This window comes from Canis aureus, chromosome 30 (assembly GCF_053574225.1).
Source record: "Canis aureus isolate CA01 chromosome 30, VMU_Caureus_v.1.0, whole genome shotgun sequence".
Classification (NCBI taxonomy): Eukaryota; Metazoa; Chordata; class Mammalia; order Carnivora; family Canidae; genus Canis; species Canis aureus.
In genome coordinates, this window is record NC_135640.1 from 16,389,210 (window position 1) to 16,406,054 (window position 16,845).

The 16,845-nt window shown below is 34.2% G+C and overlaps 3 protein-coding genes across 27 annotated transcripts in view; 1 reads left to right on the forward strand and 2 right to left on the reverse strand.

Moving 5' to 3' along the window:
• LOC144301748 (uncharacterized) overlaps window positions 1–16,845 on the forward strand; it is a 355,630-nt gene that overhangs the window by 290,634 nt on the left and 48,151 nt on the right. For 3 of the 18 annotated variants that reach the window (XR_013368525.1, XR_013368526.1, XR_013368527.1), the window contains exons 4-5: window positions 1,766–1,826; window positions 3,671–3,836. The exons of 3 other annotated variants lie outside the window; for them this stretch is intronic. Coding sequence is in view for 4 of the 15 variants with exons in the window: in XM_077878819.1 (XP_077734945.1) it covers window positions 1,766–1,826; window positions 2,983–3,143 (222 nt within the window). In the remaining 11 variants the exon portion in view is untranslated. 12 more of the 18 variants (XR_013368513.1, XM_077878821.1, XR_013368524.1 and 9 more) reach the window with 11 other exon arrangements.
• Window positions 1–16,845, reverse strand: part of SAMSN1 (SAM domain, SH3 domain and nuclear localization signals 1) — a 268,791-nt gene that overhangs the window by 181,827 nt on the left and 70,119 nt on the right. The gene's annotated exons all lie outside the window — the stretch shown is intronic.
• The window catches only part of LOC144301747 (uncharacterized), a 75,849-nt gene continuing 71,427 nt past the window's right edge, over window positions 12,424–16,845 (reverse strand). For all 7 annotated transcript variants that reach the window (XM_077878814.1, XM_077878813.1, XM_077878815.1 and 4 more), the window contains one exon: window positions 12,424–12,635. In XM_077878814.1, coding sequence (XP_077734940.1) covers window positions 12,519–12,635 — 117 coding nt within the window. In that variant the 3' untranslated portion in view covers window positions 12,424–12,518. The remainder of the gene's footprint in view (window positions 12,636–16,845) is intronic.

Below are 16,845 nucleotides of genomic sequence, written 5' to 3' on the forward strand. Positions count from 1 at the left end.
ATTTAAAACAAAGACAAAATTTTGAAAGCAGTCAGAGGGAAAGCAGCCAAAAAAAAAAAATATATATATTACCTTTGTAGGAACAACATATGATATTATCCTCATCTAAAACTATGAAAACCAGGGGATCCCTGGGTGGCGCAGCGGTTTGGCGCCTGCCTTTAGCCCAGGGCGCAATCCTGGAGACCCGGGATCGAATCCCACGTCAGGCTCCCGGTGCATGGAGCCTGCTTCTCCCTCTGCCTGTGTCTCTGCCTCTCTCTCTCTCTGATTATCATAAATAAATAAAAATTTAAAAAATAAAATAAAATAAAATAAAACTATGAAAACCAGAAAACAGTGATATGACATTTTTCAAATACTTAAAGAACTGTCAACTCCAAATATATTCTTCAGGGGTAGAAGAAAAAATAAAATATTTTCAGATAAGAAAATTAAGAGAATTTGTCATCAGCAGACTTATCCTCAAAGAATAAAGAAAAGTACTCCAAACAGAAAGTGACAGCAAGGTAAGACTTGAAACTCCAGAAAGGAAAGACAAACAAGGCAATGAGTGAAAATAATTTAAGCAGACCATTCTTTTCTTCATGATTTTTAAAAAATCACATTTGATTATTGAGGCAAAAATTATGACCATCTATTCAAAATATGTAGAGAAAATAAGATAATTGTATTCTTGAAGTTGAAAGATAAAGAGACCTAAATGAAATAAGGTTTCTATACTTCACTGGAAGTAGTAAAATGCCAAGACTAGTATATTTGTGCTAAGTTATATAGGTATATTATAATATCTAGAACAACTACTAAGAAAACTATAGAAAAAATATACTCAAAACCACAAAAAATTAAAATAGTATCCTAAAAATGGCCAAGTAACTCATAGGAGGGTGAGAAAAGAGAGAGGTGTGAGAATAAACAGAAAAACTATAGTAGAATTAAGCCTGGTCATATCAATAATTGCCTTCAATATAAATGATCCAAATACAGCAATTAGATGTAGATAAAAAAACATGACCTAACTACATGCTGTCTACAAGAAATTAACTTCAAAAACAACACAGGTAAGTTAAAAGTAAAAGGATGGAAAAAGATAACACCATGTAGACATGGATTTAAAAGAAAAATTCAGAGACAATTCTTTATTTATGCACTTATGATGTTCAAATACTCTAATATGTGGTGGGACTCAGTGTTTGTGATATTGATCGATGACTACTGATTTGCAGAGTTTCTTAGCTCTTCCTGAACCAAATTACTGAGGTAGTAAGTCAAGATCTTACTAATATGTTTTTTATAAAACAGTAATAACTAGAAAATCATCTAGATAAGCACACTGATCTGAAATTGCTGGCAGGAGGTTGCTGGTCAGAAAAGCAGCCAAAGGTAAAGGAAACACATATGCAAGATCAGTTAGATTAATGAGGGCCCAGCCTCATGTTTTGCATTTAAAAGAGTTTTGATGCATTACAAAAATAGCAGCAATAGAAGAGGAACTACTAAAAAGATGATTTTTATCCTCAGTTTTATAGTGTGGCTTGTGGCTCTGTTCTTTTCAACATCTGTCAGTCTCTATCAATACATGCCTGCATAAAAATTCAGGCAATTATCATTTGAAAGGTTATAAAATAGTCCACACAGTGAAATTCACCTTCTCAGTTGTAGTTTGACAGCAAGGTTGATAAGTTAGATCCAAATAAAATTAGCCTTCAATAAGACGCTTTCACATTACTATAATAAACTTCCTGGCACATATTGTATCTTTTAGAGGACCAGAGACCTCACCCAAATGGACCAGAAACCCTCTAGACTAGCCCTGACAGCAGGCAGTAAGTACACTGAAATGCTTGAAGCCCGGCCGGGGGCGGGGTGGGGGGGGTGGGGAGGGGTGGGGATTTATCCCTTGTCTTCACTTTTTCCCTTAGACCATTGTAGAAAAGTGAAGTTGTTGTTGTTGTTGTTGTTTTTAAACATAGATAAAGATATACTAGACTTTCTATATTTCAATCAATTCTAGGAAGTCCTGTGGGTTTTAGAACCAAGAGAGCTTCCCGGAACCTATAGAGAAATCCAGTGACTGCCCCCAACTCACATGTAAACTCCCATATAAAAACAGCCAGATGGTTGTCCCAGAACTAGGCATCCCATAACTTGATTAGAGGAGCCACAAGAGAGATCAGCATAATATTAGAGTGAAAATAAGGTATGATTCTCCTCCTACAGCCTTCCTGCAATGTTTCATGACCAATCACCATTTTTGTTAGAAATGCTCATTTAGATGTTCAGTCTGATTCCAACTTTTTTTTCACTCAGCCACATTCTGTTCCCTAGCCAGATGTAGAAAGAGACATGCTCTGTGAACAGAGTGATAAGTAAATTGATTTCATATTTCTAACATCAGATTATACTGTGACCTTGCGGGGGGCGGTGGGGTGGGGTGGGGGTGGGTATACAGTATGATGGGCTTAGATCATCTTTCCAGCATTTAAAATTTTCTTCCTTCAATTCAGTACAATTCTAGTCAGTTCAATTTCATAAACAGTTATTAGTCATTTGATGTGAAAGGAACCCTATAGTGCCAATAAAACCAGAGGAAGATGAAGCAGCTGTCAGTCTCATAAAGAAGTATATTAAATACAACATCACAAAGTAAATCTCTCTCTCCTTCCTTCCTTTTTTCCTTTTCCCTTTCCTTCCTTCTTTTTCTTTTCTTTTTTCCCACAGCTTCATTGAAATTTAACTGGTATATAACATTATATAAGATAAGGCATATAACACGATGTTTTGATATATGTAGATTGTGTATTTGATACACATACACATTTATTCATGAAATGATTATTACAACAGGGTTAATTTATCATATCCATCATCTCACAAAATGACCATTTTTTGCTTATGGTGAGACACTCGTTCCTGATGAACTGTCTTCCCAAAGAGATATTAACAAATATAAATATTGATTTCCACCTATCATTTCTCTAGCATCTTTCACTCACCAAAGACAACAGTGCCCTCCTAACAATAGATGTCATAAAAGCAGTCACCTTTGCAGAGACCTGAAGAGCGAGGAGGACTTTTTCAAGGTCACCATTTACTTTTCTGATGCACACAATGCAAGCACCAGCACCTCTGCTCTTTGGTAGAGGCATCTCTCATACTGCAGTTTTCTTCCACCAGCTATAATGCACTACTGGTGATTTTCATCTACTTCTATATGAAAACATGATAGAATGCACCTCTTCCCTGGGTTATTTCCATAGCTACTGTATTTATTATATTAATGTTTATCACTTGGATGTCATTTAATGAATGTCGGCAGGGGGGAGGGAGGGGATAGAATGTTCACTGGAAGAAGCTGTGCCATTAATTCAAATGGATGGTAAAGACAAGCGTGCACACTCACATGGCCATATGGGGGCTGTTTTAGGGCACTGAAGCAGTTAATTTTGTTTTAAAGACACAAGCTTAGATAAAATAGATCTTTTTGACTTTGTTGAGAATTGAAATTATAAAGCATGCAAGGCTTCAGATCAAAATGCCATATTATTCTCTCCTCCCTACCTTATCTGAAGAGTGTAATGCCCTTACAATGGCCTACTTCTTGAACTCTTTCCAATTTCAGATATTTCCTATCTCTTTTAATACCTCATTGCTTTTGCATCAATTACAGCCTGACCTAAAGCTGCACTGAAAGTGGAAGTGATATATAGTGGAATCCATTTAAATGAATTTCTGATGAAAGAATAAAACTGTTAAAAGAATAAATTTACTGCACACAAATTTATACAAATCCCATATATGCTGTGAAATCCTCTTAAATGAAAAACTGATGAAAGATTAAAATGTTAAATGAATTAAAATCTACCATACTGGTGAAATATAATGATGATTTGACCTACTAAATGAATGGCTGAAATGAAGATATAAATTTGAAGTACTCCAATGTATGTCAATTTTAAATGTGTGGTGAGCCAGCATAACACAAAAATATGGTTCTTGCTGTTAAAGGAACACATTCTTTTTCAAACTAGCCATTATTTAGAAACACCTGTGTTGGTTCTTTGCATGATGAAAAAGCCAACTGTGACACACAGATAATATTATGCATTAACTTCTCCCTCTTTCCTAATCCTTTATCATTTGATGTCTTTAGGTTATATTTCAGTTTGCATATGGTACCTAAAGGGTGGATAAGAATTGGGACACTTCCATGGCCATTTCTACCCTTCAACAGGGGTCCTTACTAAAACAGCAGTTATATCTTGTTCACTGAATATACATTAGCCAAAAGCTAATATTAGGATATAAATTTTCAGGGAGACACAGGGAGTTAGCCAAGCAATTCCTATTAAAAATTACTACTCTAATTCCCAATTTAACATTAAAAAAAATAAAAATTCTGTTGTAAAGTTTCTAAGTACTTAAAATAAGTTTGCAAACTAGTTTCTTGGCTAGAAGAATTATAGGTTCCAACTCAGTGTAGGGCACAGGTGATATGTGTTTTGTTGGTAATAAACTTAAAGCCTTGGTCACTCAAAAATCATACTCTAATTAGGCACAACTGGAAGCCTTTGATCGTTGCCAGGAAAAACAAAAATGCGATTGCACTATGGAAAACTTCACCCAGCAGTCCTCTGACCTCAGTTCAGATTATGGTATTATAGCCATTTGCAATTAGAAGCCATGGCCAGGAAGAGGTTATTATCCCCACAGGCACCTCTGGTGGTGCCCAAATTTCTGGGCATATGGCCAAATGTGTGTGACCATTAATTCAAATGCATCTACTGACCAAAATAAATATATAATTTGTCTTAAAAGACCAAGAAGGGTGAGGTTTCTATGCTAATTAGGTCTGGCCAACCCTGAACCTGCTTCTAGGGAGAAATAGAAAGTTGCTTTTAGAGAGCTTTTGAATTTTTCATCAATCCTAGATATTCTTGAATGAGGAATTGTCTCAACCTTCAGTGGAATTCCTAACAAGCAGGGAACCTTAAGGCATGGCTGCAAATGATCTAGGGTGATCTGCAGTAGTAGTTGGCATAGCCTAGAATTAAATATCTTGGGTGCTGCAATATCCCTTAAATTTTTGTGATCTAAAAGGCCAGTTATTTTGCCTTTAGTAGATAATCTTGATGTAACTTGTCGACTGCAGTAGTTGCCACACCAGCTTCTACATGCCTTATGAACAAGAACTGAGTCCTGGTTTTCTTTGAAATTCTAAGGGAACACACAACACTCAATAAATGCTGGATTAAAACTGAAACTAAGGAGCAATTATACTGAGGCAGAAGTCCTAAGTGAACAAGATTTGGGGCTTTAGCACCCCCTGGGGGATGTCACAGTTAGCTTTCCTTATATTCTTTTTCATTTGTTCCAGAATATTTATGGAGTGCCTTTTATGAGGAGCTAAGTACTAGGAATGGAATATCTATCCTCAGGAGGCTTACTATCTGTTAAAAATGCTGAAAAGTGCTGACTAATTGGTGTCCAATGATTATTTATAGAACGATTATTACCAGGGCCTGTCAGAGGCATACAGATACAGTAGGAAATAAGGTATGGTTCCATCTAAGGGAGCACTGATGGGGAAGAGGCAGTTACAATTGCATATGAAAAGTGCTCCAAAAGGGATAAGTAAAGAATGGAAAGAAGGAAGTATGTATGACCTAAACTAAAACCTGAAGGATGAATAGAAGTAGGTAAAAAAAAAAAAAAAAAAAGCTGTATAAATAGGAGAGCTACACCTACCAGATGACTTCATTTTGTGGATCTATATGTTCCCATATTTGAATTAACAGGTTCTTCATTAACATGCACATGTTTTCAAATAAATAATATTCAACTTTACCAATTGTTTGACAGGTTTTGAATAACTGATGAAAATCCACGGCTTATTTCCTTATTATTTCTTTTTGTACATATGTCTACCAAGTAGGCCAGGGATTGCCATGAAAAATTGAATATTTATTGGTATTGCTATCATCAGTAATGTCATCCTAGGGGCTTAAAGACTTCGAATACTCACTAGAGTCAGAGTGAAAAAAAATTCTGATATCATGAAGTTAAAGTATAGTAAAAGTATATTAAATCACTATGGATAAAAATATCTATTTATATTCTTTAAATTGTAACTAAAAATAATGAAAATAATGAAAACACTAGATGACACTAAACTTGACATGAAAGACAACAAGTAAAATGTAAAAGGTTATTTTTGAAAGTTGTAAAGACTTATTTTTCTCAAGTCTTCCTTTGGTTTCTAATTTAAGTTAGGAATTAGAAAACCATGCACATCTCAAATTTCACATTACCAATCAAACTGTCAAACTTCCATTTTTGCATGCACTTAATCTTATCTAGACTGAGCCTGGGTATAAAATGAGATACAAGGGCTTATGAATATCTGGTCACCTAATGGTGACTTACACCTCTGTGTAACACCTCTGTGTTTATATGAGCTCTCTGCTGATCCATTTTGGAACCATCCACTGAAAATTCGCTATAAAGTAGAGTTTCTAGGGGAATGAGTCTCTGATCACTTTCATCAGAATCACCTATAGAGTTTGGATTTATGAAATACATATCCCATGCCAGGTCTACTGGATCAGAACCAGAGGGAAGGCTTGGGAAAGTGAGTTTTAACAACAACAAAATTAACAAAATTAATTTTAATGCACATTTCAGTTTTTTAAATAGGGAAACACAATAGAAGATAAGTCTCCAAATCATGAAATCCTGAAGTAAAGCCCAAAAACTCAATTTTCCTGTTGACTAAGATTATGACAGAATAACAGAAGAATTCGAAAGAAAAAAAAATCCCTGGTAGCATTTAGAGAGATTGCAGGGGATCACAATCATGATAGGAAGGGAGTTTTTTTTCTTTTTTTCTTTTTTGAACTAAGATGCAGCAGTGCTCAGGAGGAACTGGGGCTCCTTAAAATATGGTCAGCAACCGTGAGAATTCATTAGGGAAAATCAGTGAGCAAAAGGGCTAATGTTTGGAGTTTTGACAGGGATCACACAAGCCCTGAGGCAGGTACAACATAGATCCTCAACAAATTTTTTGTGGGATGAGTGGATGGATGGAAAGTCTGGGTCTCCTTTATAGTGTGTCTGTGGATTGAGAACTACAATAGTAGAGATTCTAAGAAAATAGAACTCTATTTTGATCACAAAGATATTCTGCAAATCTAACTGTGATTTACTGTTAAAACCCTTGCAAGTGTAATGTGCCAGATTGTCTTATAGAGCATTTTTCTGGAGACCTATAGAAGATACATCAAGTAATATGAGTGCTTTGTGCCAGCACCAATCTGAAGCAAGATTTCCAAGCATAAATAGACATCTGTGATCAATTTTTGCTTTATATGACAGTAACTATTGACAGAATTGATCAGATAGGCATCATTTCACCTATAGCTTCATCTAGAACTTTCCCTTGACAATGTGTTAAAGTTGAAAAGTTCTTGTCCTAAATATTTGGAGGAAAAGATGCTAATCCTTTTTTCCCCCAAAGATTTTATTTATTTATTTATTTATTTATTTATTTATTTACTTACTTACTTACTTACTTATTTATTTATTTTAGAGACAGAGAGTGAGAGAGAGACCATGAATGAGAGGAGGAACAGAAGGTGAAGGAGAGAGAATCTCAAGTGGACTCCACACTGAGCATGGAGCCGATCTCACAACCCTGAGATCATGACCTGAGCTGAAACCAAGAGTTAGACACTTAACCCACTGAGCCACTCAGGCACCCCAACAAGATGCTAATTTACCACTAATTCATTGTGCAAATTTGGACAGGCTATTGTATACCAATTAGTAAAACAAGAAAATTAGACTATTATACTAAAGGGCTAGGCCAGTTGTAATCAGTAACATGCTGGTAGTTAACAACTAGATCCCTGAGGGAGGGAAAAAAGCCCTTATTATTAGCACTTTCTAATTTACAGGAAGTAAAGACGCCCTTTGTAGCAAATTTCAAGCTATCAATATGATATCACTGAATGCAGAGTTGGGAAGAGATGCATACAATTCTTGCAAGCTGATAGAAGATAAAATTATATGTAACACAGTAATATTTTGTGTAATTACTCGTCAATCTGGAAATTTGGTTTCTCTTTTTTGCTCTTCTTCATTAATCTTTAGATTCCCAGAAGTGAAATTTCTGAGTCAAAGGATGTATGTCAACATTTCTAAGGCTCTTGATAAATATTGTCAAATTATGTCCCCAAAAAATCTGTACCAATTTATATACTCACAAACTGAGGAATGAGTATTTCATCATATTATTTGCAACATGGAGTGTTATTATTTTTAAAAGTTTTCTTAATTTGGTAACCTTTTTTTCTGAATTTATAGTTCTTAACTGGATAAGTTTTTAAGTATTCTAGTTAACAATTTGTATTTCTTTCTTTGAAAAATGTTCATAAACTTTGTCATTTGTCCATTGTAATTCCTAATGGATTTTTCTAATTAATTTTTATCAGTATTTTATAAGTTAAGTCTATAACTCTTTGTTAATATGTAGCAAATATATGATTATAAAGTTGTTTAATGTTCAAAAGTACTACATCTTTTATGATTAAATCTGTGGATCTTTTTCCCATTCCTTTACCAACTTTTCTTGTTTTCATTTTATGTTTAATTATTTAAACCATCTGAACTTACTTTGACCTGTAATAAGAGCAAAGGATTTACAATGTATTCCACCCCCCAAATTTAGTTAATTTCTCCCTATTTCTTTCAAAATCTCTCTCCTCTCAACCTGAGGTACAATGTCATCTTCATCAAATATTAAATTTTATATATGTAAAATTCTGGTTTTGCATTTTTATTTTTTTATTTGTTTTTTTAAAGATTTTATTTATTTATAAGAGACACACAGAGAGAGAGGCAGAGACGCAGGCAGAGGGAGAAGCAGGCCCCACGCCGGGAGCCAGACGCAGTACTCGATCCCGGGACTCCATGATCACGCCCCGGGCCAAAGGCAGGTGCTAAACCGCTGAGCCACCCAGGGATCCCCCATTTAGCGTTCTTATTGATCTATCCACCTACTCTCATGGGAGTACCTTTCAATTACAACATATGCCCCATTATAATTAATTTCAATATGTAGTACATAATTCTATGCTGCTTTCTTACATCTTTTAAAGTTATTTCTTCCAGATAACTTTGTAATGGTTTAGCCTGTTAAGAAAAGCCTAATGAGGGAATCCTGGGTAGCTCGGTGGTTGTGCATCTGCCTTCAGCTCAGGGCCCCACATCAGGCTCCCTGTGAGGAGACTGTTTCTCCCTCTGCCTGTGTCTCTGCCTCTCTCTGTGTCTCTCATGAATAAACAAAATTAAAATCTTAAAAAATAAATAAATTTATTTTTAAAAAAGCAAATGAACTTTTTATATCTATTATATTAAACGTATATAGTGTTTGTATCTTTGCAATGTAAAACAATTTAAGTCTTATTTTTATATTTCCTGGTAAATCCTGTAATTTTCTTTATGTATTTTGTTGAAACTATTAGTAGATATGTAATGCTTTTCATGCCACTGTAAACAGAATCTATTTTCATGTAGATATGTTTCAATCTACATATTTCATATATATTTCATTGCTGATAAGTAAAACAGTCATTGATTTTATACACTTTTCACTTAAACTTATTCACAATATATTTTTTAAAAATTAATCTTGAAGAGTTATATTTATACCATTATGTAAATGATGATATGTTCTCAGTTTTGCATCTTACTGCATTGAATAGGAATTTCAAAACAATAATAATTGTGAACATTCTTGTTTGCTTGCTTGCTCTTTTTTTTTTCTCTTTCTTTTCTTCTTTTTACTTGGAGAAAGTTGTCTATTATGTGCAATACGGAAATTCATCTATGTTTGCACCCTCAAGTATTTTATTGGCTCTCTAAGATGCATTTTCTTTGAGCTTAGAAGCATACTTCTATTTCTAATATTTTAAAGGTATTTTTGTTGTATTTTTAAGTACTTACTTTTAATTCATTAATTAAATTAAGTATTAAATTTTAACAGATAGATTTTTGGCATCTATTGATATGTTTTGGATACCAGTAAATAAAGAAAAAGGATTAAGTATTTATCTGTCTCTCCTACATGAACTATACCACTAAATAATCAAATAAAAGATCAGAGGACATTTCTCTGTATAGAAATAGTCTAGCTAATAAATAATAAATAAATAATAAATTAGAATTTCATAATTCTTCAAGCTCTAATGGAACAAGACACTGACCAACAAGTACTAATTTACATGATATGCAGAAGACCAAGGAATGTATTAAACTGTACCAAGGGGTAGCAATCAGCCTAATACATGCTCTGGAAAACTCTATAGGCAAACAACCTGATTATTTTAAACAAATAAATTGTAAGAACAAAAGAGGGGTGACTGGGTGGCTCAGGTGTTGTGCATCTGAATCTTGGTTTTGGCTTAGGTTTTGATCTCAGGATCCTAAGATGGAGCCCCATGTCAGGCTCCCTGCCCAGTGTGAAGTCTGTTTGAGAATCTTTCCCTCTCTCTCTCCCTTCCCCTCCATTCCTCTCTCTGCTTACTTGCTGTCTGTCCCTCAAATAAATAAATAAAATCTTTAAAAAAAATTAGAATAAGATATGGAAGGAGGAAGGAGGCTATGAGCCAAGGAGCCCAGGCAGCCCATAGAGAAAACAAGGAAACAGATTATCCCCTTCAGCAAAAATGCAAGCCTATTAACATTGTCATCTGAGCCCATTGAGACCCATTTCTGACTTCTGTCCTCAGAACTACAGGATAATAAATTTGTTTGCTTTAAACCACTAAATTTGTATTTCTTTTTTTATAGCAGCAAAAGACATTAATATAGTCTCTAATCACTCTCCGCTTTAAGATCATAATTATCTAAGAGAAGGATTATCTTTGATCCCAAAAAATAATTTGGTCCCATTATTTTTGGCCTGATTATTTACACAGATGCAGCAAGAGTCTTAATAAACCTCTTTGAGCTTGTTTTACCAACCTAGTGCCGTATAATATCAAGCAACCACTGAGAGTTTCCATAAGAAATCTGTGATTTGACATTTATAAACATCTCATTTGTTCTTCTAAGACTAAAGGACCGAATCCAAGAAAGTATCTACTCCAAATTCATGTGTAATACCTTATAAATTTAAGTGAATTCCTCTATTCTAAGTATCCTGAAACTTTTCAGGCCCACACCCTGCGAGGAAGTGACTATCTTACCACCTATAGGGCTGGAACCCTGTTAAGTCAATATTCCTAAGAAGACTTCATCGTCATTGGCTCTTATACATATAGAATTAACTCTAGTTCTTTAAAGGTGACTTGTAATATTTGATTAAATGTGTATTATTTTCAAAAATGACATTTCAAGCAGTGCCTGGGTGGCTCAGTTGTTTAAGCAGCTGCCTTAACTCAGGTCATGATCTCAGGCTCCTGTGATCTAGCCCCACATTGGGGGTGGGGGGGATGTCCCTATTCAGTGGGGAGTCTGCTTTCCCCTCTCCCTCTGCTCCTCCCCTCAACTTGTGCTCTCTCTCAATAAATAAATAAAACAATAAATCAATAAATAAATAAATAAATAAAACATATTTTAAATGACATTTTAAGCAAGGCATTAGTTGTGTAATTGATTTGTCCAATTATAATTATGTAAAACAGGGGACAGATTTTTATTGAACCTGTACACATAACTATATCACTATCAAAAATAAAGACTAAGAGCTTTGGAATTCCAGGAAGTCAGTGAGAATATTATTTAAAATTTTTCATTTTAATTTACAAAAGCAGTATTTTACTAAATTATTGTGAGCCACAAATAGCTTTTAAAAAGATAGGACTTCCTCATCTATCCAGAAAATAGATAAATAAAACAACAATATTAGAAAAATTTACTACAATAATAATCCCATCATTTCATTTAGAGCTATTTAATTAATTTTTGATCTGCTTGATCTTACATCACTAGTTTCTTTTCTTTTTTTTTTTTTTTAAAGATTTTTTATTTATTTATTCATGATAGTCACAGAGAGAGAGAGAGAGAGAGGCAGAGACACAGGCAGAGAGAAGCGGGCTCCATGCAGGGAGCCCGATGTGGGATTCGATCCCGGGTCTCCAGGATCGCGCCCTGGGCCAAAGGCAGGCGCCAAACCGCTGCGCCACCCAGGGATCCCACATCACTAGTTTCATTAAGCCAACTACTTTCAACAAAAAGCAGTCATGAAAATCCAGCCAGCCCCATCCACTGGTATAGTCTGAGAACAAACTTTTTCTGTAAAATCTCAGATAGTAAATGTTTTAAGGTTTTTCAAGCCAGGTGTTCTCTATTATAAGTATTCAATTCCATCATGGTAGCAAAAAATCAGCGAGAGACAAAACATAAATAACTGTGTATGACTGAATTTCAATAAAATTTTATTTATAGAAACAGAAAATGGATACTTTTGGCCAGCAGGCCATAGTTTACTGAACGTTGCTCTAAGCGATATAAGATCAGCTCTGATAGCAATAGTTTGAAGTACAGTCTTTTTCCTTGAGGCTCTGAAACTCTCCTTTATTGAAGACACAAAACTCTTCCCTATCATTTACAGCTGAGCCTCCATGCAAGATCTGTAGATGACAGAGAATTAATGACTTGGGTTAATTTATTACTCACAATTTTCAAGTGTGAAAATGTGATGAGGTTTCTAATATGAATAATGCAACTGACAGCACTATGACTATTTCTGTGACATGAAAAACAAACATGATAAAGCCATTTCAAAAAATAAGTCCTTAAAAATAACAACTGAGTTTTCAAATATGTCATTAAATGTTATACCTAGTTTATACAAATATAACAGTGATATAGCATACAACATATCCAAGAGATAATATACGTATAATATACAGAGAATATAGCAAGAATGTCAAGTAAGGAGATTCAGTAAGTCTGGAGTAGGGCCTAAATATGTGTAAAATGTCTTTGCTAAGTGTGATGTTCATCTTCAATTGAGGATCACTGGCCTAGATGATGCTAGCTTTTATTGAGTGTGGGATTTGATTTTGCTCTACTTATAAGCTACTGAGATATCCTGCTACTGTCTTGTGGATGCTGGCAGAAGACACAAGATTCCTTGGTCAAAAGCAAAGGACTTTACTACTCATATCACAGCAAGCACATAAACTCAAAATTGCCTTAGTTTCCCTAGTCCACAGATCCCACTGGGGTGACAGAGAGAGCCCAGATGGATTCTGTGCACATAGAGAGCTTACGTTACAGTCTGAGGAACACTGAGTTTCGGAAAATCCATTGCGTCTATAGAAAGCAGTAAGCAAGTCCTAATTTTTGTCTCAGAAAGAAACATTACTTCATCCCTCAAAGTTAATCATGAGAACATGGCCCTGAGAATTGGTGGAAGTGAAAGAGCACTCAGGGCCATGAAATCTTTGCATTCCCAGAAAGGCACACACGGCATGAGAAACCCTTGGACAACAGTCTTTTTCAACATATTCAAATGAAAAGAAGTAAGGCTGTGGTAAAGTAAACATTTTAAGTAAAAACTGCAATGTGACAAATAATGCTGTAATAGTGTTGTTGCTTCACATTATACATAAAGCAGCCTAGGACTCTGATAATTATAGAAAATCTGATAGACTAGAATAAACGTTGCCTTGTTTTATGTGTTCTAGATACCTTTTTAAATGAAAAAAAATGTTTTTTGAGTTTAAAAAAATCTGATAGACTATTTCATAAGAAATTTGATCAGTGCTTCATATATTTTGGAAACCAAAACACTGACAAATTCCTAGAGACTTCAAAGAAAGCATTATAATTTCTGAAATATTTATATTAACATTTTACCTTTGTAAACTTAACCTCGGGAAGACTGAATGTCTCTTCTAATTTGACAGCTTTTCCCACACAACTCTTATAACAGGGTAGCAAAAAGAACTAATTAGTTCTAGCATCTTTTATCAGCAAAAGAACAAATCTCTGGGAAATCCCAAAGATAGTTTGGGAGTAAAAGATATGCTGAAATTTTTATTGTATTTTTTTCTACATTTAAGATCTGAATTTGTGAGGCAAAAATCAAAATAGTTAAGAGGAAATCTGGGGCACTCACTTAGTTACCTATTTAAGTACTGTGACAACAAAACATTTAAAAATAAACATGGAAAGTCAGATGCATGTAGAAACCTTAGCTCTTTCACAAGTGAGGAGCCTTTGTTCCTCCTCTTTTTCATTTTACATAATAGAGAAATAAGTCAATGAAAAGAACAGAAAACTATTTTAATAAAATACAGAATCTCTGCTGATTTATATGGACTACACAGAGGTAAAGAATACCTTTCATATCGTAGGTGAAGACAATCACTAAGCCAAGGAAGCAAACTCACTGAGTAAGATTTGCTAAAACTGTAACATAGTTCATAGCTATTCAGATGCAAGTATTATATATCCTAAGCCAAGACCAAAAAAAAAACCACTTTACAAATTTCAGTCTTCTTTATGTTTTTTCATATTGTGAAGTAAACTAATGTTTTACCTTGGACAGATCTCAGAAAGTTTGTGAGGTAATAACTTATTTCATAGTAGATAGTATTTATGTTTTTATATTATGCATTCATCTTTGTGATCTTAAAATAGATAAATAAATATTTTTAAAATTTCTGTTTTGGGATGTCTGTGTTGCTCAGTGGTTAAGCATCTGCCTTCGGCTCAGGGTGTGATCCTGGAGTCGTGGAATTGAGTCCCACACCAGGCTCCCTGCATGAAGCCTGCTTCTCCCTCTGCCTGTGTCTCTGCCTCTCTCTGTGTCTCTCATGAATAAATAAATAAAATCTTTAAAAATATATTTTTAAAATTTCTGTTTTAATTGCTAACATGGTAAATATTGATATTTATAACTCACATAAGCTAAAGCTCCTGGGATCTTCAGTGAGTCTCAGTGAAATGGGTTCAGGAAACAGAAAAAAGAAAAAAAAGCCTGAAAACTGTTACTTTAAAACAAAAACACTCTTTCTATAAAGTATGCATAGTTACATTTCTCTGTTATCATTGCTCCCAGTGTAGTTTCAATCACTCATATTAATTAAACTGTTTAACAAATAATCACAGAGAAAATTGGGATGGAGGTTGGCTCATTAATAACTCTGTCATATGTAAGCATTTTAGCAGATGAGTAAAGCACATGGACATACAACTTTCTAACATCACACAATTATCTTAGATACTTTCTTAAAATGGCAAAAATGAACACAACCATTAACAGGCACCAAAAATACAGCTTCTCCATAACATATACAAATGAGAATAAAGTATATAACTTAAAATATGCTTAGTAACCAATAACTATGTTACTTAGACATTTTCTAGGCCTTCAATGATTATGCTCTCAATTTGGTATCAATCCAAAATTTAAGTTAGCTACAGATATTAAAAAATGTCTTCAAGTGTCATATTATAAAACATAATTACTGTCAAAATAAATTGTCAGAAAAATTAAGTGAATGCAAATTTACTTTTTTCATAATCTTAAACCTTATGTAATAGTAATATGGATTTTGTGATCAGTAAAAGGAAAAGCATAGAAAATACAAACCTAAATAGAATAAAATACATGCTTATGTTTTACTTTACTTAACACTGATAAATCAAAGAAGGCATACCTCTATTTATTAAGCCAAAATTATTGATCTAGTCTCATTTAGAAAAGATTCACCTTTATTATGTAAACTTGAATTCTTAAAGTATTTTTAAGTTAGTTTCTATAGAATTTTTAAAGTCATATATGCGTAAAGTACTAGAAGTTTAAAATGTATTATTTTCCTAAGAATTTTAGCAATGCTCAATTTTTAGTATGCTAATAATTTAATCAGAATAAAGCTCCTTTAAGAGACTTTTTTAAAATTTAAATTTATTTATTTATTTTTAAAGATTTTATTTATTTATTCATGAGAGACACAGAGAGAGGCAGAGACACAGGCAGAGGGAGAAGCAGGCTCCATGCAGGGAGCCCGATGTGGGACTCGATCCCACGACTCCAGGATCACACCCTGAGCCGAAGGCAGATGCTTAACTGCTGAGCCACCCAGGCATCACAAGAAATTATAAGATTTCTGAGAAACAGAAATCAAATCTCAAGTGAGTGATAAAGTCTCCTTTCTGTAAGTGAAATCCATTGTCTGTTCCTCTGAAAATGCATCATTTCCATTCAGTTGTAAGAAGATCCAATTAAAGTTATATTACCTAAAGATATCTAAAAACTAGTAGCTCATATAAATAGTCTAAAACAAAAATATTAATTTGAATGAAACTTGTTTATTTACTATATTATGGTGGAAATGCTAGCTGCTTGAACAAACATCCATATGTCAGTGTTAACAATATAAAATCTTATTTCTCGGGCATAGAAAATTCTGATGCTTTGGGCAGCTTTCATGGCTATCTCTTCAAGTGTTGACTCACAGATCTGAGTTCCCTCCATTATGTGTTTTTTACCATTTGGGAGTTTTTCACTTTCAGACACACAGAGCAAGCAAATGAAGGTTCTCATAGGAGGTTTTAGGCACTAAGTCTAAAGTTGACTTTCAACACTTACATTCACATTATTTTTATTTAAACTAGGCACATGGCCCTAACTCAACTGCAAAGAATGCTAAACAATGTGTTCATCAAGTGTGTATAGAAAAAGAAACAGATTTCTGAGTAGCTAGCCAGTCACTTCCATAATCATGATCACTGATTTAATTAACTTTCAGTCAAAAACAGTTCCTTGTAAACCATGAAAATTGATTTCTTTTTTGAATCCTTTTAATTTCTTATCGCTAATAATTT